Source organism: Venturia canescens, chromosome 3 (assembly GCF_019457755.1).
Source record: "Venturia canescens isolate UGA chromosome 3, ASM1945775v1, whole genome shotgun sequence".
Taxonomy (NCBI): Eukaryota; Metazoa; Arthropoda; class Insecta; order Hymenoptera; family Ichneumonidae; genus Venturia; species Venturia canescens.
This window is the reverse complement of record NC_057423.1, coordinates 10,034,068-10,057,216: the sequence shown is the minus strand read 5'-3', so window position 1 is coordinate 10,057,216 and position 23,149 is coordinate 10,034,068. Positions and strand designations below refer to the sequence as shown.

Below are 23,149 nucleotides of genomic sequence, written 5' to 3'. Positions count from 1 at the left end.
GCGAACGAGTTACCAGAATTCACAAAATATTTATTTATACTCAAAATTATTTGATTTTGTCGATCAAGAGAAACTTGAAACATTATTTATCTGGATGACGCCTTTTTGCAGAGACTTCGCTGCTCTTCACGAAGCCTGCCAACCGATGCGAGGCGACAGTTACAGTTCCCACTTGTACGAAGCTGTGCAGACCCCGAAAACTCCAACAGCGACAAAAATCCCAACGTCGGCGTCCGTCCGATTCGCCGATTTGGAAGAAGGCGAAGAATCGACTTCGGACTATGCGAGCATCGAAGCTCGCAGTCCGGGCGATCCTCTCGGTGACGAGGATTGGCCGAGGAAGACATCGATGAAGCAGCATCGCGGATCCATTCGAGAAGGACAATTCGGCTTTTGCAATCCCAATTATTTAGGCCTCGAAGCCAACAACGATGCCAAATACGCGAAAATGTTGAACAGCCCGCCGGACAGCGTCCTCGAGGACGCACCCGGAAGATCCGCCTCTCAAACCTTCGCCGAGTTACTCGAACTCCAGGAAATCAAACCACGAGCACCGCCCAAAAGTCTCGCTCTCGGCTCCCCCTCGAGGCGTGCCGTTAGCGCCTCTCGAGCCGAACGACAACGAGCCAAACTCGCTGCCAATGAGACCAGCACCCCAGGACCCGCTCCTCTCTACGTCTTCCTCGTCGGCGGCAAAGAGAAAGGCCAAGTTACTGTTTTTGCCAGACCTGTCTCCTTGTGGAAACTCCAATTGGCTCCCCACATTTTTTAAGCTCACTCGACTCCTCGAAATTTCATTTAATAATCGTCTCCTTGTACAATCATCATTTTACGAGGTTCAAGCCTCACTTTCGTTCATCCAAATTTTACATAAACGATGTTTTCTCTTGTTCGGCATTTTCAAAATTCGGTTGACCTTTCATCAAAGAAAACTTATTCCGGCTGTAAATACATTGCGCATCCGACTTCGAGGGGCGGACGAATTTTTGTTCTCTTTCATTCACGAGCTCCAGATTTCGTTCCCAAAATCACTTTCATTCCAATTTTTTCGAAAATCTCGACGACAAAACTTTTTAATGCACGGTTTCATCAAAAATGTTTCTATCGAACGTGAAAAAAATTTTCGACTCTGAGGATTTTTCAGTTTTGGCTAAACTTTTATAATTATTTTACTTTTTTTTTTTATTTTTATTAGAATTTTAAATGTATTTAATGAACGATTGAGTTTCGCTGTTACACGACGGAGCCAAATGATAGAAAATTAGAGGATGACCGTTTCGCCATCGGAAAATCTGGGAAAAAAGCGTACATACGTCACGCTCTCGTGTATAATATTATGATAGGATGTATAGAAAAAAGTGTGGATGTTAAAAAAAGAAAAAATATGGGTGTTCTCTTTGTGATAAATTAGTCCGAGTTTTTCAGAGAAAATATTTCCTCTGAGAAGCGTCCAAATCGGTATTAAAAATTGAGAGGAAACAGCCACTTCGTGTTCCAATTGAGAAACTAATGTTCTTAAATGTTCATAGCACGAGATGGGAATAAAAACTCAATGAGGTCATGGAGAGTAATAAAATGATGCCAATTCGATAAACAAAAATCGTTGTGACGACGAATATTTTTACGAAATTGTTTCTACTTTAGAAAAATTAAGATTCCAAGACGAGACAAAAAACAATATTCGAACAGCGGAACTTCCGGTGAACGAAATAAAATCAAAGGAATGAGAAGAAAAAATAATAATTCGATGGACTGAAATCTGGGATGAAAGTCGATTACGAAAAATGGAATAAATTTGTCGGTATGCCAAAGGCAAAAAATACGTAAATCTTAAATAAAAAAGTAGCATAAGTCCTTTGTTTTTCCTTCAGTATTCTTTAAGTTCGTTGGAACGAGAACAGAAAATGTCGCAAGAAATTTGATTTTCCGATATTTTCCTCTCGATTATTCGAGTTCAAACTCGACACTGTTTTCTAAAACTTTAGCGACCAAAATGAGTGTAATTATGCACTAGCTACTATCAATAATTGTACATTGTTTCAATATTTATTAAAAGAAAACGGTGAGAAAGGAAACGAAAAAATCGATATTTTCAGATACTGAGAAAAATCTTCGTAGCACCATAGATTTTAGATGAAAGTGAGAAATAATCTGACGACCACAGAGCCATGTGGAACTTTCTTTCTTGGAACTTTTCGTTTCTTTGTATTTCAAAAGAAAATATTCTCAACAAATTTCTTCTTCTAATAACGCTTAAAAAACACAAATTGCTTGAAAGGGGCAGAAGACCGAGTGAATTGTTTTGCCAAAAAAAACAAAATTACATTTTCCGTATATTTGGCTCGAAGATCTGAGAGAAATTCAGCACAGAACTAATCTCACACGTCCATACTTAATTAGTCCACAGAGCAAAAACCATAAAATCACAAAAATATCAAAAATAGGTGCCACTAAATTTGCCACACTTTTCGTATCCTCAAAAACAAAGAAAACAATAAAAATTAACGACGAAGCACATGCTCAACGAAGCTTTGTCCAAAAAACAAAAATATGGAACACAAAAATAAGGAAAGCGAGAGAGCTCCAAAAGTATGAAATGAAATTAATAGTTGCTCGAGCAAAAGTACGTACGTAAGATAAAAATGGTGTATTCGTGCGTATAGATGATAAAAAAAAAAAAGTAAGAAAATACGTCAAAGCATGTAAATGATTGTTGGTGTCTTGTTTTTTTTTTTTTTTTTTTTTTTCATCGTTTTGAATTTTCATGCCCACGGTGGCCCATACATGTAATCCATCCATAAGTAGCTAAAGGCTCGGTGTGGTTTGCACTGCAGCTGGACATTGAGACGTTGAACCGTTTTTCCATGAAAGTTGTGACTTTTTAATTATTTTTTCGAATATTTCACTTGTTTTTTAACCCAACTATTATTTTGGCTTACTATTCGCTTCTCAGGTATTGAGCAAAATTGAAAATTCACGGAGAAAAAGTCGTGAAGAAATTTGGGCAGATCTGCTCCAGCTGACGTTTCAGGTCACATGTGGCTTCGCTCCTCACACCCAATATTTCATTGGTTAAACCGCTTTTTGTTGATTGACAAATCATTTTTTAAAGTCATGGGGATTTCGAATTTTCTTTCAAAGCTTTTTTCACAACTGTTTTGAGATGGAATCCTTGTTCGAAATATTCCGCGATATTTCTTATAAATAAAGCAACTAAAATCTTCGAAGCCTCAAGAATTCTGGTTGAGCAGCTGGTACCATACATTTTCTTACGCGTACATTTCATTGAATCTCAATTGAAAGATTGAACAAATGGTGATCGTTAGGATACATAAATAAATTAAATTGTTTTAATGATATCTCGTTTTCTCAACATGAGTTTGCTCAGCTGTACCAAAGCTCAATTGCCTCGATCAATATTTCATTTCATTTTTTCATACAATAAGGTATTTTACGCCATGGAAGAAAAAATATAAAAATGCATGTTTATGATAGATTTCGTGAAAAGCAAACGAGAAACGTTAATATTTGTTCATAAAAATGCGATGTAAATTTTATAACTCAATTTTAAAAATCGTTTTTTCCATCTGTTTTTCAAATGTCTAAAATGCCACTGCCATATTGGATTCCAGCGTGACGTCACTCCGGTGGTAACCAGTCTAGATTTTTATCGCGCGCTCTGTGTTATTTCGAAATTTTACAAATTATTATCACGTTTGAAGACTTTTATCATATTTATTTTATTAAAATCGCATAATGGAAGACGGTCTTGTGAAAGCAGGAAGTACAAATCTGCCAATGACAAATACGTCGATGGTGGCGATGAATCCACAATATTTGTGGTGTTTTTACACTTGTATTATTGCATCCAGGCACAAGACACCGATGATATACGTTATAATTCATTATTTTCACAAATCTTGTTACTTGGTCTTTTACAGTCGTGTTGTTTGCCAACGGAGTGACATCACGAACCGAAACAGCATGGCGGCTAGAGTTTCCGCGCGAAAATTCAAAATCATAAATAAATAATAGTTTTCAAGACACTTTTCGGTCTCGTAAAATGAAAATAAAAATTCTACTGGTTCATTAAGATCTCAGGATTAATTTAAAACAGTTTAAAAAAAAACGGTGTAATACCCCATTATTTTGTATTATTTAAAAACTCGCGTGTTTCTTATTTCTTGTTTTAGTTGAAAAAAGAGAAATTTTATTCGGCGAACAGAATTCAACGCAAACAGAAAGCCAGCATAAGCCGAGTCGGTAGAATTCTTTCAGACGACGTTTCTTTCCAATGATTTTTTCTACCATCGTCGCAGTTTGAAGCTGTGAAAAGTGGCTCGAGTAATATCAGTACGAAATCTTTTTGTCGATACCCATTCCAGCCTCCATCAACTGTTCAAACTCGACGATTACTAATTTTGAAAAGAAGCTATCGCAGCCGAAAATGTGTTTCATCTCGACTCGTTCAATTCTTTGTAACAATAAAAAATATGATTAAAAGACACGGGAAATTGTGCAATTGATAGTTTTAGAATTGAAAGAGTTCGAACGATACCTTTTTCATCGAGCATATTGAACCAAGTGTGTTCGATAAAAGTAGCGAGATGGACAATTGACATATCGAAATATCGAAGTAGAGAAAAACGTTGCGTTGTAGATAGAAAAATCGGCGAATTAAGTATGTGCTCGTCTGTGTGTGATATCTTTCAGTTGAATCTCATCAGCTGAATAAAAAATATAAAAAGTACGAATGATGTTACAAGTGCGTAATCGAATTAACTGCGTAAGGGTGTCGATGTCCGCGTGAATGAATAAAAAGGATGAAAGACGAGAGAATAAAAAACGTAGACTCTCAATGACCGGCTGAAAGATAGCGAACACCCGAAAATCAATGTTTTCCATTCGTAGATATAAACGTATAGTCGAAATAAAGAGACAGAAAATCAACGGTATAACGTTGTGTACAAACAATGAAATATCGCAGAAGATTTAAAAACGAGATTATTTATAAATTAATGTTCGTAGACGTAGGAAAACTTGGTCGTATAAGTTTTGTCGTATTCATATATATATATTCTTCGTCGCTGTTATCGTTGTTAAATGATTTTCATGGGACGGTGTAATCGGGACGTCATTTTCATTCCGTTATTTATCTTTTTTTTTTACTATACTTTTCCAGGTGTAAATGAGACAGAATGAGCTAGCTAAACGATTTAAAATAAACATCCCGACTCCTAAACCCCTCGACGCTTCGTAGCCACGTTGAGAAACCTCCCGCCCCCTGCTGCTCGTTAACGTAAAGAAAAGAAGGAGAAAAAATGTAACAAAGTAGAGCACGAAAGCTGGTAGAACAGTATTCGCATATTTTTCAGCGGCGATTTGCTAAATGAAAATACAAAAATTATTGAAATATTGAAATAATATTGGTATGCTCCAGTGCAATTCATGGGTTTCGAGTCAAAAACGCAATATTTTTTCACCGCAGAAATCCTCGATGTGTATAGTCACGTAAAGACAAGGGGAGAAAGACAGCATGAGAGAGAGAGAGAGAAAGAGAGAGAGAGAGACTACATTAACGTGTGCATATGGGTCATATTTATTATTGAAACAAAAATTTCCAGCACATGTGAAAAAATAAAAGTGCTCAATGCGATCGTACATTGGGACTGATTTTCAAAGACGTTTTATCCCCTCACAAAAATGAGGTGAAACATCCAATTAGGGGGTCGCCTGACCGTGCAATAGTCGGCCTTGTCCGAGTGCAAAGATTTCAAAAAATATCTTTAGCACTTCTCGCATTCTCAAATAAATGGGCAGAGGCCGGGCGATGGTTCGGGCCGCGGATCCGGTTCGGAAAAGTATGATTAAACTTCAAAACAAAAAATTCTGAATGCGCAGTGAAAAAAAAACAAACGAAAACAAGCGTGTTTACTTTCATTGATATTTTTAATGTTGGTCGGGCGGTGATGAAACGTCCTCGATTGAAATGTCGAGCAATCGAAAAGAAGGTATAAACAACTGAGTGAGAATTCCGCGTCTTGCAGCTAACCATTAATTAACTCATTGTGCAAAAAGTCCAATTTGATGTCAAATGCCCGTATTATTGTGATGTAAAGGAGCTCGATGCCAAAAGGCATGTATAGAACAAGACGATATAAGTAATAATAATATATTACAGCATCAATAATAATAATAATAATCATAATTCTAATTATAATAATATAATGGCTATCCAAGCGAATAAAATGAAATTTAAAAATCCAATGTTTTTTATTTCTCTTATTGACACACTGTTTCGTGAAGATGGAGCCCCAAAGTCAATTACGAAACGTTCAAAATGACCCAGCGTCGTTTTCGAGCGGTTGTCGTAGGTGTACTGGCAGCCTCTGGGAGAGGGCTATAGTGTCTCGAGTCGAGATTTGAGCAAATTGATCCCTTTGCGATACAATCGACCGAAGAAAACTTGCTGGGTCACAATGACCCCAAACGCAGTCGAAGGCTTAAACTATATTACGAACGAAAAATTCTTACGACAGTGAGACGCCGCGTTATATACTGTGGCGAGTTCTCGCTTGCAAAAGAGTTCTAAATAATGAAAATATATTCTTGGTATAAATTAAATCTTGAAGATTTCCAGCTGCTATCACTCACTAAAATCTTCAATTTCAAACTTGCTGCAATGGTCTTCTAAGTAATCTTATCAATACGTTATGAGACCTTCGATAGCCAATTCTCTCTGATAACGCAATGCTTCATATTTGCTGTATCTCGTCTTTTTATAAAAAGACTCCAAACAATTTAAAAGTCGCTCGCACGAAAACTATTTTAATACAAACCTTGCACACATTTTTCATCACTGAAAAAACCTGGATTTCTACCACTTGACGGTACCTTTCATTTTTTTGCCTATTCCCTTTTTATAAAGTAAGGTTGTGACGCGTGAATTAGCTTTTCATTGACATCGCTTTTCCGCTATTCCGATTGGTTCTTTAAAGACGACCATTTGGGGCTAAATTCATTCGAAAAAAACAACGTTCGTTCGTCCCGTCAAAATGACAGCTTGGAATTCAAACCATCTTCGAAATTTTGTCGAATAATCGTTTTGCTCGACTCGATTTCTCGAAAATTCTTCGAATTGGACATTCTTTCAATAGTTATTAATGAGTTGAATTATTAAATGTAAATGAATTCTGGTTTTAATTAAAACTCACCGAGAAATCCAAAAATTCGTATACTCCCGACGTGTCTCCGCCACTATGTCCTTTATTTATACGAAAAACGCTACCCTCATTTTTTTTCAAATGGACACGCGAGGGCCTAGCAAATTACACTCCAAGAAGCAGTAAGGTTCGGAGGTCGATGTAAAAACTTCAAGGTCGTTAAAAACATAATGGGAAATTCGGTATAACTAAAACTCGATCGAAACTGGCTTCGTTTTTCATATAACCCGATCACTATCTAAAAATCTCAACCAGATATCAATATTCATGATTGAACAAATATTATTCCTCTTTGTATCGATATTGTTACGATCTGGGCGAAATAAATAGTCAAACTAATTTTTCGAAAGTTCGAACTGGTTTATTATATGACAGAATACAATGTGATGTGTATCGCTTGAGGTTCGTACATCTTCTGTGTCTTTCATCTTGTTTATTACAAAGGGCGATTGTTGGCAAGAAACATGAGATCTTCATTTTAGTAATAAGACAAATAATATACACACCCATGCAAGAGGGGGAACCTGAACAATATTAGAAGGTATCATCAGACAGCGATCGTAAGAAAAAATCAAGTTTGACAGATTATTGTTATATTTTATTTATTTAAATGTATTCTGTCTTAACTTCAAGTTACACGTTTTCTTAATTTCTTTTTAACTTATTGCTCACGTTTATTTCTCATCTTTGATGTTAGTACGAAAGCTCGGTTCGCAGCTTACGGTTATGAATAAATTATATAAATTTTCGATAAATTCTGTGGGGATTGTTTTTGAATCAAGGGGTTTCTAAACCATAAATTGCATCCATGAGATATAGCTGTCTCATGGAGACTGGTACATATTTCACACTTTGTTAAAATATGTTCTACCAATCCCTTCGTCATAACATTGACGTGTATCTTCACTCTATATCTGTAGTTTTCGTAGTAAAAAAAAAGAAGAGTTTGCTTGCCAATCGACATTCGGCCAAAATTCTTTTATGTACCAGAAAGATTTCGTTGCTCATTACCTTCTCGGCACAATGATTATGTTGAACGGAGGAACGTTATTAAGGATATATTGCACAGGCGATACAATGTTGCCATGCTAAACCATGCTAAAAACATAAAAAAATTCAAAATTATCAGAATTTTATAAAATTTGGTGAACATATTCTTTAGTGCCAAATTTGACAATACAAATTTTTTAAGATTTTTCTTCTGTACAGTTATCGAGTAATTGATCACTAAAGTTCACGTGTATAAGCATAGCGTTTCCTTATATATAGGTATACATTCCAGGCATAAGAAATCTGCTTTAATGCGTAATTACTCGATAACTAAACAGAAGAAAATTTTGAAAAAATTTGTGTTTTCGCACTTGATGTTGAAGAACATTATCACCAAATTTGATCAATTTCTAATTATTTCGACTTTTGTATCATTCACCCTTAATACACCCCGAGCTACATCGTTATAATTACTTGCGATGATCTCTCAAAATCTTGTAATTATAAAAATATTGAAGAAACGGTTTTCGGTAACAGGTAAAAGCATGGTACTTCGGGTAAAAAAGACAGTCATCCGGTATTAAATATCCGATGCCGAGGTGCTTCAATCATTATGATATCATACGTGAAGCATGAAATTCAATATTCGTAGACACTCGCGTCAATTGTTTTCGATAGCATTTGAAAAAATATATCCGAAACATTACTCAAGGGCGGTACACTTATCATTATTGGGATCTGACAAAATTCGTGAGACATCTGGTGTTGAATTTTCCAACTATAACCGGGGTGCATTGCTCATTGATACATATAAATTAACATTAGTGTTTTTGCGCAAAATTAAACAAAAATGGGAGTAGATGTATTTACACTTCACGAATAATCCAAAAAAAAGAAAAAAATGAAATAGAAAAAGAAAAAAAAGAGAAAAAAAAAAGAAAAAAGAAGTTTTAATGACCATGAATTGAACCGGACCATCGATAAATATCACTTTTTATTAAAACTACCATTATTTATCCTAAATATTTATAACTAATAGCTTTAGGTTTCATGTATCAGTCGGTAGAGATTCTGACGCTGAGCGACTCGCCAACGACGATTCTGTTTTTCCGTTAACAACGAATATAAATGATCTGAAAAAAAAACCAAATTTTCAATGAAAATTGAATAACTATTGGTTGTATCTCTTGTTTCTATTTTATTCGCATTTACTTCAATTTGAATTAATACTATTTATTAAAAACATTGATACAGAACTAACCCACAGTCATTTTCTGGTCAATTACATAGTTGTACACTTTGGTGACATCGTCCCGCAATTTTCGATCACCAAACGTGAAGTAAACCATCGGACGGTCCGCGACCGTGGCTGCCATCCATTGCAGTAAAAATTTCAATTTTGGATTTCCTTTGAAAGCGCCCCCACCCCAATTCCCGGTTGCTATCGGCGGCAGATTCTTCGTATTCTTCGATTCGAATCCCACGTACGCCTAATAAGCCAACAAAGACAAATGAGCTAACAAAATGTTTAATCTGCATGACGAGTAATTTTTTCGGACTTCCTCCTAGGACTTAACAATAGAGGAAGAAAAAAAAGCATTTTGAAACGAGCGTCCCAGTCTTTGTGCATAAAAATTCTGATAAATTTCATGAATGCGGTGACATAGACTTTTAAAAATGAACCTTGTTGAGTTCCCGAAGAATTTTCCTTCTGTCAAACTGAACATCCGGCGACTGATCAAAATTAAGAGCGTCTATGGCAACGAGGAAAGTCGCCCTTCTGCGGCTACTGTCACGAGGCGTTGCGTCGACGTGGTTTCCCGTCCAAGTGAATGAGCCCCTGAAGCCCTTGTGATCACTGTAACGCTCAATACCACTGACAACGAGAGCTTCGTCGTCGCCAAGGGCTTCGGTAATGAGTCTCGTAACTATAAGTTCTGGGTAAATTACGTACTTCATTTCCTCTTGAACGCAACCATAGCTGAGAACACCGCCTCCCACTTTTCTGTATTGTTTATATCAAATTTTACTTCCAAATGCTTTTTTCAAGAGAAATAAAATCATTCTAAGATAAGTGGGAGTATAAATTACTTGTTGGCGAAATCCACTTGCAGCATGTTTGCACCCTCAATCTCCATCGTACCTCTGTCCCATATTTCAATCGAAGCAAGTTTTTCATGCTGCTCCCACCACTTTGTATGATATTTTTCGGGTTTGTACCGCCGTTGAATCGTAATTGTACCTGTCGGATCTGCGAGAAACTCGAACGTTTATGCACTCGCAAATCAGCAAACGATGGAAAGAAAAATCAAACAAGAAAAGTTCCACATTCGTCATTATTGTGGAAACTGTGGCTACAGCAATAATCTACAGATTATTGTTGCCGTCGAATGAAATTCCTTACTTGGGGCAAGGATTGGGAATGTTTTAAAAATTTAGCATAAAATTCCATTAAAAATTCAATTTTGATGTGCATTACGTGCATAGAAAATCTATTAGGAAAGAAAAAAATTAAATAAAGTCTCTGTAACATTATTGGAAACTTAGACGAAACGTGGGTTAAATATCGCAAGGCTTCCGTGTCAATATGAATTTTTTGCGAGTTCCGTGTGCTCTATAGAGCACTAAAAAATCACTCGTCCTGAGTCCAGTACATCGCGGTGATGGCAATCACAAATTTTGTGTGTACTTTTATTTTGAATGTAGCATGAAGCGTTTTTTTGTATATACAAAAGCTTGTGCGCATTCGTAAGTGAAATTAAGGTTCACGAACCCGCATATTCGACAAATAACTGATTTTAAATAACAGTGAAGTAAAAATGCATGCGAATAAACTGGCGAAATTTCTCTCACAGATAGAAAAAAATGTAAGGAATCCACAGCGACAATAAAAATAAAGGGTTACCGAATGCTTAAAAGAGATGTTGACGATAGAAGTTGGAAAAATGGCAGAAGCAGAAGCTTTTCGTATACAACCACGATATTTCTCAGAAATTATAAATCAGTCCATATTTCGAGTGCCCCGATTAGCGACACCAAATAATACGATCATGCGAAAAAAATACCTTGCGGGTCATTGACATCGATAAAAATATATTAAGACCCACCTGCAGAGGTTACGCGATCGAAATAATGGAGGATAAATTTGAATTTTTCCATGACGCATGTGGATCTTTCTGGTCTCTTTCTGTCGTAAGCCGAGAACAGCCTGTAATGAGAAAATGATCGATTCACATGTAAGTATTACCCTGTTTAATGTCGGTAAACAAAATGGAATCTTGTACAAAATGGTGCTACGGTATGTACCTGTCAAAATTGATGCTAGTATAGGACTTGTTTCGTCCCTCCATTGGGAACGTGCAAAGGAACGCATTAGCAAGCAGCGAAGCAATTTGCAGTTGAGTCAAGCTTATGGCGTGATATTTGTTTTTCACCAAAAGAGGAATGGGAGCTGTTATCAGTTTCGGCAAGTTGAGCGCTAGATCAATAACTTTGGGTAACAACCTCCTGAAAAAGTCGTCAGTTACTTCTTTTGTCGCGACCTGAAAAACAAGTCACTCGAACGCGGTGATAAAATAGCTTTAAAACCAGCTGTTCAATGATACACGAAATAGTGGTAAATCAACCTTATCGAAATAACGTTGGAGGGCCTTGAAGTGCCAGTGCTTGGCGAATCCATGATTGTAGGAGGAAACGGCTCGCTCAAAATCATCGAACGAACGAATGTTTTGCCGCAATTTTTCCTTTATCACTTCCCATCTGCGATGTGGTTTGAGACGTTTTATACCCCGATTTGCGTAGAAGTACTTGCTTTGAGACGAATAAGGCATTTTAACATGATCGTCGTCCCATCGTTCCCATCGATTGGTGTAAGAAGGCCAAGGTTCCAAAATCCCTTGTTCAGACAAGGGGAGCTGTAAGAATTATGTTCAATTTTCGAATTCATCTTCAAGCTTGTCAAATTTCATTTTGTTATCCACTCGTTTCACGTTTGAAAGATGTTGAGCTGATACCAAATCCAATTAGAATTTTTTATAGATTAGTACCTTTGAAACGGAGAGTTTAAAGATTTCACTCAAAGTGATCAAATTCTGTTCTACTCTTCCCTACATTCGGAATCAAAAGAAAATACTTGTAAATGGTGTTTCATCTTATTTTCCGTGCACTTTGAAAATAGTCACTCTATTAGATAAGTTATCAATGAATTTCAGTTGTTTTTCCGATCCTCGTTTACCAGAAAAAAACAACCAAACGTGTCATTTTTGGGTATCAAAATTTTTCATTTTACAAAAATCACAAAATTCGAATAAACTTTAACCCTAGAACGCATGACTGTGGTGTGAGCACACCCCACGCGAACTTCAAACTACGCTCCCGTCCTAACAAGCGACATTATCGACTGATTATCGACGGATTTTTTTATATATAAATTCAATTGAAATTATTTTTATCGTGCATCATTCTTTTCGTTATAAAAAAACGAAGAAAATGGTGTAGGATAAAGTCAGTTTAGCATCGTAGGAACGGATTTATAAGCAAAAAAAAAGTGGGGTGCGTTCAAACCCCGGTCATGAGGTTGGGGGTATGAAAAAAAACACATGAGGTGTAGGGTTAATACACTTTTTTAATAAATTTGTATAAAACATTTACCTTAAACAAAACAGTGTGATCTTTGGAGCCAACGATTGGAGGATGCTGTTCGTACCATTTCCATCTCCCGCCTCCTTGAACAGTGCAAACACCGGTCGAACCCCATTCAGGCGAGTAATTGACGAGAAAAAAAGATGCAAGTCAAAATTGAGCTGCCATTTTCATACCGCTCATTCTCGTACAGACGATGCATGGATCATCCGAATACGCAGTTTCGATAAATAAAATATAATGAAAACTGTGACGCTTACCGTAGTCGGAAGCAACCGTTGCGCTCTGCACGAAAATTGTGCAGATCGCGACAAGTGTCGACCAAGGAGACATCAGAGTTTATCGTTCCCACTGGATCGTCAAATGGACACGAGACGTTAGAATATCGACGAGCCGGATCCTCATAAAGGTCCCTTCTTTCGCTGGGACCTTCGCGCGCCATCCATCCGAAGGAACAGAAATTAGGCTTTTTGTAACAATACAACGATCATGGCATTGTACGTAATAACTCTCATAATGCATGACACATGGATCGTGTAAATAATTGAGAGATGAAAAACTGCTGAGACACGAATTGATAGTAAAAATTGTATTCTTCATTGACACGTCTCGTAACAGCGACGCTTTTTATACTTGGTCTTACGAGCGCATTATATTAAGGAGTTTCGGTACAGGTGATACAATGTTGCCATGCTAACCCATGCTAAAAAAATTCAAAAATTCAAAAAGTTCAGAATTTTATAAAATTTGGTGAACATATTCTTTAGTGCCAAATTTGACTATACAAATTTTTTAAGATTTTTCTTCTACACAGTTATCGAGTAATTGATCACTAAAGTTCACGTGTATAAGCATAGCGTTTCCATATATATAGGTATACATTCCGGGCATAAGAAATCTGCTTTAATGCGTAATTACTCGATAACTAAGTAGAAAAAAATTTTGAAAAAATTTGTGTTTTCGCACTTGATGTTGAAGAACATTATCACCAAATTTCATCAATTTCTTAACATTTAGACTTTTGTACCGAAACTCCTTAAAAAAAAAAAAAAAACAACAATAATGACATGCGATTGTTAAAAAATAATAATGACAATGAACGTAAAAATACTATTTCTAATGATTTTTTCCTCGCGGGCTTGTAACTCGATTGAATTTTTTCAGTGTAGTTTCGACGCAGGGTTAACCGAATTCAAATTCGGATAAACGTTGGAGAAAACTGCGACTCACTCAGTGACGTGTCGCTGGTGGAAAAATTCCGAAATACGGATTGATAAGGAGCGTTAATTTCTTCCCACACGTTTTATACCCGTTACTGCGTGTCATACAAGAACCGTGTACACTTTTCTTCTTTTACTTAACCTCAGGCAATAAGGATTAAGTTGAATTGGAGCGTGACAAACGGTGGATGCATCTCAGGCCAGGAAACAAAGGGTTTGATTTTGACAAAGGTATTACCAGGTAACCGCGAGTGAAAAAACTAGTGAAAAAACTCATTGTTTTGTTTTTTGGTTGTAAAACGAAAATGAATGGAGCTATGGAAATGGAACCGATTGAAGAAATGTAGATGGTAAAAATGCAAAGTTCTGGAACGACTCTATCGATTGAGGGAAGGTGCTGCTTTAGGAGGTCAAAAAAATCGATTGTTTTTCAGGAATTTTTTTAGAATACAACATGTACATGGTTCTTGCAGAAAGTCTTATTGTCGAAGTTTCTCAGCTGCGTGCAAGATTGCAAAAAACTATATGCCCGATTGAAACGTAAAAGGATTTTTGTGTGTTAGAATTGAATTATTTTCTGTGTGAACCTAAAAAAGGTAAATATTTACTTTATTCACTTTTCCTAAAAAGCATGGAAAATTATTTTTCGAGCATTATTAACAATAAAAAATAAGGTAAATATTTACTTTATTCACTTTTCCTAAAAAGCATGGAAAATTATTTTTCGAGCATTATTAACAATAAAAAATAATATCGCGATCAATTTTAGGGAGGGGGAAGGTACAAAAACCAAAAAAAAAAATTTTGAAAAAGTCCGAAAGAAATTTCAGTTTCTTCCCTATATTCAAACCCATCCAACGATTCCGCACACACATCCGAGCATTATTCTCAATAAAAAATATTATCGCGATTAATTTTAAGGAGGGAAAACGAGAAAAAACAACATATGATTTGGTAAATATTTACTAAATATAGGATATAGGATAAAATGTGACCAATAGGGCAAGTTGACTAATAAACAGTAACATCCAAACCATGAAATAATGTAAACATACGCCGCATTGATATAATTTTTGTTGACACGTTGTTTAGAAACAGTGAAGAATTTTCATAAAATTCAGGTACAAAACCAAATTTTGACGTGAAACTTATCTATCTCTTGCTGCCTTAATTTTTTTTCCAATTATTACAATAATCCTCTACTTGAAAGTTCATATATTGAGCTATAACTGTGCATAGTATTTTTTTTCTCAATTATCACTATAATTTGCTGGTAGAACATTTTGGGGTACGTAAGTAACCCAACAACAGTATGAGGTTGATTGACATGATATTTTTTGTGTGTAGAAAGTGTAATTTTGATTGTGATGAAGAAGAAAAAAATGTACCTTTTTCATACTTATGAACAAAAATTACCTTCACATTAACTTGTATAAAGATTTTTTATTTATTTTGTGAATCATCAAATAAATGATATTGATAATTATCCGTTTTTATTAATTTCACTAATACGTAGTTGATTGAGTGAGATCGCGGTTGACACAAAAACGATTCGTCAAAAAAAAGCGATTCAATAGCTCAGTTCGTTTTACATTTAAAAATTCAAAATTTCTATCTGACATGGAGGAAAGTTGCTTCTATTTGAAAAGCCCATTTTTTCGTTTTTGAAATCGTCTTTAATTCCTTGTTTATGAAAAATAATTTAAAAAGTTGGCCAACCAGCTCCAGTCTCCGTTAAGCCTTGAGATGAAAAAATTTGGTATTCTAATATTTGCTTACTTTCAGCACATCAGCCCATTTTTTCTATCTCGTTTACATGTTCGGTTGCCAACGATATCGAATGACGCAGTAAAACTCCACTTTCCTTATTTACTTTTTTCAGTTTGTGTCAAACATACCACGCTGGATCATCGTCACATACTTTTCAAATAGAGTTTTTAGTGAATCAATATTTCAATTTAAGGAGGGTGGCTACATTCGTCAAAATGATAAGAAATTGTTCAAATTTGGTGATAATGTTCTTCAACATCAAGTGCGAAGACACAATTTTTTTCAAAATTTTCTTCTGCTTAATTATCGAGTAATTACGCATTAAAGCAGATTTCTTTTATGCCCGGAATGCATACCTATATATATGGAAACGCTATGCTTATACACGTGAACTTTAGTGATCAATTACTCGATAACTGTACAGAAGAAAAATCTTAAAAAATTTGTATTGTCAGATTTGGCACTAAAGAATATGTTCATCAAATTTTATTAAATTCTTATCATTTTGAAATTTTTAATGTATTTAACATGGTTTAGCATGGCAACATTGTATTGTCGCTAGCCACCCTCATGAATCAGTCGGTATCACATATCGAATAATACAAGGCAACTACGCATTGACTTTTTTTTCAACGTGTGCGTGCAAGCTCAGTTCAATTTTTCAAAATATATTTTTCGACATATGGAATGAAGTCGTTTTCGCTTACGTTTGTACGTAATTTTCACCTATTTTTCAGCATTTAAATGGAAAACGAAGATTGACGTTCAATAGCTGAATTTTTCTACTTTCAAAATCCGTTTGATAAATTCAAATCGGACTACCTCCAGAGAATCCAACCTCACGGCAAAATATTGTATGAAAAACTTCTGACTGCAATTCCGCAAAAACCAATAATCCGACAACGTTTGGGTTTTACACACAGGAAGTACCTATCAATATCAACTATCTCGCTAAGCACCTGCGCTACAACTCAAAAAACGACTGCGTTATGAGTTTTTAAAAAAGCTCTTAAACAAACAAACCGATCGAGTTTTTTCAAATCTCATTTTCTCCATTTTTTCGTTCTCTATTCATAAGCACAAAATCAAATTCATTGTTAATAGAACAAAAAGAAAATGGAAACTCGAGTAGAAAACTGTGCGTTTATATGGAATTGCTGGAGGTTAATTCCGCGTGTAATAACACCGGTCGTTATATCGGTTCAAGAGACTCACCGGTAGAGGAGACAAGTACGCAGTAACAACCCTGTCGTCTGCTCTGGCCCGAAGCTCCAGCGAATAAAACGATTTATTTTGTCAAAAAGCCTAAACTCTTCGTACGCCCGGTCTCAATTTGCTTAGTTTTGAAGCCACGGGCTTCCATCCATATAGCGCCACCCGCCTGTCATGGCCACTAGCAGTACTAGACAGGAGTGGCATACGATAAGAGGTAAGTCATACATTTTAACGCAAATTAAACATCGATCACATTACGATAATATCAAACACTTCAAAAGTAATCTTTGTACTAAAAGACAGTATTCACATTATTAACAACTGTCATTAGTTACAAATTATGTACAAATTCGTTCCCCCGAATTCATGCCCAAAAGCACGTCACGTTCGAAGCTTCTATATATATATGCACCCATGGCATCCTCACCAACACACTTGTATTATAGTCATCTATGTGACTACAAACATTTTGACAATTCAATGTTTTTTCTGCATGTAAATTTTCCTGGCGTTGTTTTCGATGCCAAAGCCGAGGGATTATTTCCATATCCTTCGTTTAAGGTTCCCGCGTATTTATTGTCATTTTTTCTATTGCTTTATTTTCCAGGCATATTTTTCTCGACATGAATAACTGACTGTGTCTCCAAAAAATAGATGACACAAAGGAATCCACCAAAATAGAAACTAGAAAGATTGCCTGTTCATGAGAAACAAACTGGCAAACGAGAATTATCAAAGGTGAATTAAGATCTTGCAGAATAGGCAAACACAGGCAGAACAGCGGGAGAAGGGGAGGAAGACAGAGAGGCGGAATGACGAGACCTCCTAACAATGACAACCTCATGACATTTAAGCTCGTCGTCGTTGGCGATGGAGGTGTCGGAAAGAGTGCTCTCACCATACAATTTTTCCAAAAATTATTTGTCACCGATTATGATCCTACTATCGAGGACAGTTATATACAACATACAGAGGTCGATAAACAATGGTGCATTTTGGACGGTGAGTAATCACAATTGTGCTTTACTATCTGTTTTGGTACAACGAAAAAAAAATTTTGCTCATCAAGAAAAGTATGATTTTGTAAATTCAAGTGCTTACACAAATTATTTGCCGCATACTTGAAACACTCATTCGGCGAGACCTAATCATTAATTTTCCGTGTCACAAACCAATATACTCGGCCAACCAATGTATGAGTTCAACCTAAATTAACTCCGTTATCATTTTCTCTTCGATTTCAAGGCTTAAGTTTCGAATTTTCATCTACACTAGTATTATTGTCATGCTACACGGGTTTTGTTTCACAGAATCGTTTGATTCAATAAAAATAATTAATTCAAATGAAATTGATGAATTTAATCATCATTTACCACTTATGTTTGCGAGTAACAAAACCAATGAATTTTTTGAAATAAAAAATGAAGAGTATTTACTCAAATACTTAAATATATTTGCGAATTAAGGATCTGACTTAATATGAATTAGTTGTTATAGCTAGAAATGAGTTGAAATTCTACAAGGTTTTTGGTAATGTAAATAATCGAATATTTTAAATAATATTGAAAAAATTTGAACGATTCAATTTCTCATTCAAAGAATGTTACATCTTAATTTTGATATTCTGAATAAAAAAGATTGTTTTTATGAAACATATTTCAGTCTTGGATACAGCGGGGCAAGAAGAATTCAGTGCGATGCGCGAGCAATACATGCGAAAAGGGGACGGATTTTTGCTCGTTTACTCAGTAACGGACAAACAATCGTACGAGAACATCGTTAATTTTTACACTCAAATTTTGCGAGTCAAGGACAGGGATGTTTATCCTATGCTTCTGGTGGCGAACAAAGTGGATCTTGTACATTTGAGAAAAGTTACCGAGGAACAGGGGCGTGAATTAGCGAGTCGTTTGAGCATTCCTTACATCGAAACTTCTGCCAAAGATCCGCCCTTGAACGTTGACGCAGCGTTTCACGAGGTATAAAAAACGATTTTTTTTTTTTATTACTTTCATCTGATTTCAACTAATTAAAAAAAAAACGAAAATTTCGCTCTGTGACAGATGAATCAACCGTTTTTATCGTTTAAACCTTTTGCATCGATTTCGTATTCTGATTATGAATGAATAAATTTTACAGGTTGTACGTATAATACGAAACCAGCCACCGGCTGAATTGGAAAAGAATCGTCGCAAGCGAAGGCGTTCAGGAAAGTGCAATCTTTTCTAAGATTCTCATACCAATTAGTCCAAAGTTTTTATGAGGAAAAAAGAAGGAGCAGAGCGTAAACCACGATATTTTGGGTTAAGAAATTTTCTCGCGATGATGATAAACAAAACGAGAATGATCCGAAGACGAAATAATTCTCGAAAGAAATTGCAGAGAGACAAGTATGACAAATACTGCCAGAGATACTCTTGAGATGAAAATGAGAAACGAATGGCTCGAAAAAAGTAAACAAGTGACCCGAAGAAATCGGGCTTCGATATTTTTTCGTAATACATTGAAGGAGGATAAAAAAATGAATAATGATAAGGAATCGAGTGAAAGTTGTTCGTAGCTGTGATAATCGTGAAATCGTTAAAATTTCATTTGCCGAACATATTGATAGCGAAGATAAAAAACAAAAAAACGTGGGAAAACAAAAAATTTTCTTCGCGTTCGGTATTCTCGATGAGAAAACGCGCGCGCGCGTGCGCGTGCTTTCACACACTGAGACACAAAAAATAAAATAAAGTTGAATCTGATTACGCTGCACTACACAATTGATAAAAGAAAACAAAAATGGACATTCTCTCAAATATAAATTTGAACAAAAATAGTCGAATTCATAGCTTTTGTACAGATTGCGTTCGAGATCGAAATGCTTCGCCTATTAACGATACTCACATGTATCTCTTGTAATTAACGCCCAATTATGACTATAACGCTACTGAAAATCTAATATTTCATGAAATATTTCACAATCGCGAGAACACCTCGTAATCATCATCCAATATTTTTTTTAGGGCTCAGATTTTTTATCATTTATAGTAAATAAATGGATAAAAACACTTTTTTTGTTCACATTTTTACAATCTGGGTCTGTGGGACTTGGAAAACTTTCGAATGTGAAACTTTCAACTTTCTCGAGTCCTTTTAATCCAGAAGTCCACTGTTAGAGTAAATTGTTGCGAACGATTTCCACGTTCTCGCGATTCGCCAATTTTCACACTCAGACGTGGAAAAAAACCTTCATTCGATATTGTATCGTAAGGAATGAGAATCAAGGTGAATGAAATGAGAGATAAAAGATCGTCACTTGTATCAATCCTGTTCGAAACATTGAAAAGCATTTTTTTACCGTTTACGAGGTATGGAATTGAAGGGTTTTGAATTCCATACAAGTGTCTATACACGTGAGAGGCTTTTGTGGGCCCTTTAAATCATAAATTTTTGTCATAAAATGACTATAATGATTTTTACAGAGATCGTAAACTCGATATTTATGAATATTTATTAAAAAAGAATCATCGAAATTTATCAAGAAACGAGCTATCTCATAATTTTTAACAATGCAAACGATTTAATTAGTCTGTTAAAAAAGATGAAAGAATACTTTGAACTATCGTTATCATCGATCTAAACTCTCTCAATATTTCTTCTCCAAAACATACATATTTTTTTACTAACATGTTTTTCAACCATTCGCGTCAAAAATTGTGCATTGAACGAAGCAAAATTCGTTCATTCGATTGCTACGAAATTAAGTTAATTACGAAAAAAAAAACATTGTTTACGAATTAAGAAATATGTACATTGAATGTAATATTTATTGTAAGGCAATATTGTCTTTGATATTTAAATGTTGGCATTCGTGAAGAGGCTGGAACAAAGTATACTCACTGTTTATTATTGTAAGAAAAGTCAAGTAAGAATTAGACGAACACGACGAGAGATAAATTTCGAGAAACGCACATGCACCTTCGCCCGATTACAATCGTCGTCGCGTTTCGTTTTTTCTGTTTGTTTTTTTCGACGAAAGTTGAAATCTATTATCGCTCATTTAAATAGCAATCATAAAAAATGTCAACGGCTTAAACAGAAACACCCCAGGTATTTTATTTTATTACGCTGCTGAGAGGTGAAAAAAGAGAATTCATATAATTTGTCAAAAAATCGAATGCCCACGACTTACAAAGAAAATAATGCCATGGCCTATTACAATATAGTATTTAAATCATAAATTCGTTAAGAATTAACATTGATAAAAAAATGCGTGTATACAGAATATAACTATATATTATATTGAAAAATAATTGAAAATATGAATAACGTTCATACGAATAATGTGTAACGCACGTACAAGCCAAATTCGAACGCCACTACGACGTTAAAGAATTTCTATAGTTTTTTTTCTCTTCCATTTTAAACTGTAAGAAAGATCATGACATTTTTAAGAGCGTCGGAGAGCCAAATGTTATCGAAAATCGTAAAAATCGTCCTCCATTCTTAACGCCTAAGAGTAAAAGAATTTTGGTTTTTTATTCATATATGTTGATTTTTGGCGCAATTTACAAGAAAAATTATGTCAGGTGCGACCTTTTCCTTGTGCGACAATAATAGCTTCAGCATTAATACTATCGATAAAGTACGATCGAGATTCCGTACCGTGAAGCCTCAGCAACGAAACGGCGAAGACAAATGAAATGATATTCTATAGAATAATTATTTGAGCATGATAACGATCGGAAGAGTTCGTGTCGACTCGTCGATCGACCGGAAACTGAAAAGTTGGTAAAATGTTCTGAATCGATACACAAACAAATCGTCTTCTTTGCTTACTCGTAAGAACGAACGTACCCGATTTTATAGCATAATGAAAATAATGTTTTGAAACAACCTGTCATTCTAATTAATATTTGTATGAATTTTGTTCAAAATCGTATTTTACCAATTATTGATAATTGTAAAATAACAGAAAAGAGGTACAAGCGTGCAAACGTGATTCTCGGCACATTATTATACAACATAAGAATTCTAATATCGGTACACTATTGCCCCTAATAACAGAATTACTTGAACGATACACGATCCACGTTTTATTTCAAAAACAGTCACGAACCGTTGGCCGAACTTCCAAATGATAAAAGTTTTCTCCCGTTCTCATTCCCGAGTCGAATGAACGTGTAAATTGTAGAGTCAATCTTCTACCATCCAATTGGATTTCGGTTGATTTTTGCGATTTATGGAGTTTGTTGTACGATGTGAATTTTTCAAGAAGTCGAAAAATCGAAATTGTGTGCAAATAACGTGTGTAATTAATTCTATCAATCTCAGTATTGAAATGTCGTAAATTCCTGTTTGTTCGATGTCGAATGAAAAAAAAAAAAAAAAAAAAAATGTTTGAAAAATTCCAATATGGTGTGATACGTAAAAAAAAAACAACCGTACGAAATTGATGTTAAATATGGAAGTGCATTACGAAAAAATATTTGTTTTAATTTTGTAGTTGTATGATAAGATTCGTTTATCATTCGAGAACAATTACAATGATCAAAGTCTCAGTAGTAGATAAATTCGAAAAATTAAATATTCATTTAAAACAAGAAACTTATATTGATCAACGCGATAAATTTTGGAAGAATTTCATTAATTCTTCAATTCTGCTCACAGCCTCTAAGGATTGACTCCTGGCGAATAAATAATAAAAAAAAAATAACATTAACAACAATAGACTGCGACATAGTACGGCTTGCTCACTCGATTAGGGAGTTTAAGCAGTGAACAAGAAGAATATAAAATTGAATTAAAAATGAGAAAGCACGGAAACGTGTAAAAAAAATGGAAAAAAAATTTGTGCCATGCAGATCGATGAATTAAATTTTGTACATTGCCGTCCAGGAGTTGCGATGGAAAAAAAAAAAAATTACCATAAAATTTAATAAATTCACTATAAGTACGATGCAATCTCGGAAATTGAAAAACGAAAAGAACGAAACTCGTTAGAATCTTATTCCTGTTCAAAATGTATAAAACAAAACGGAAAGTTGAGACGCGTGACTAGAGTTTATCGATTTGCCATACAGTCAATAATTGTGCTACGCTAAA

At 35.3% G+C, this 23,149-nt stretch overlaps 3 protein-coding genes across 5 annotated transcripts in view; 2 read left to right on the top strand and 1 right to left on the bottom strand.

Annotated features, from left to right (window-relative positions):
• LOC122408135 (uncharacterized) overlaps positions 1-5,926 on the top strand; it is a 45,704-nt gene extending 39,778 nt beyond the window's left edge. For all 3 annotated transcript variants that reach the window (XM_043414756.1, XM_043414754.1, XM_043414755.1), the window contains exon 8: positions 112-5,926. In XM_043414756.1, coding sequence (XP_043270691.1) covers positions 112-772 — 661 coding nt within the window. In that variant the 3' untranslated portion in view covers positions 773-5,926. The remainder of the gene's footprint in view (positions 1-111) is intronic.
• Positions 5,927-9,177: 3,251 nt separating this feature from the next.
• On the bottom strand, positions 9,178-17,554 carry LOC122408137 (poly(ADP-ribose) glycohydrolase-like). The gene is made up of 10 exons (XM_043414757.1): positions 17,060-17,554; positions 13,115-13,283; positions 12,864-12,937; positions 11,840-12,127; positions 11,520-11,755; positions 11,321-11,421; positions 10,305-10,464; positions 9,897-10,218; positions 9,475-9,703; positions 9,178-9,346 (listed from the first exon to the last, which is right to left on the bottom strand). The coding sequence occupies exons 2-10, from the start codon at positions 13,185-13,187 to the stop codon at positions 9,255-9,257; spliced, it is 1,575 nt and encodes a 524-aa protein (XP_043270692.1). The 5' UTR covers positions 13,188-13,283; positions 17,060-17,554; the 3' UTR covers positions 9,178-9,254.
• On the top strand, positions 17,177-23,001 carry LOC122408141 (ras-related protein M-Ras-like). Its single transcript, XM_043414765.1, has 4 exons — positions 17,177-17,273; positions 17,667-18,061; positions 18,722-19,038; positions 19,199-23,001. The coding sequence occupies exons 2-4, from the start codon at positions 17,872-17,874 to the stop codon at positions 19,286-19,288; spliced, it is 597 nt and encodes a 198-aa protein (XP_043270700.1). The 5' UTR covers positions 17,177-17,273; positions 17,667-17,871; the 3' UTR covers positions 19,289-23,001.
• Positions 23,002-23,149: the final 148 nt, after the last annotated feature.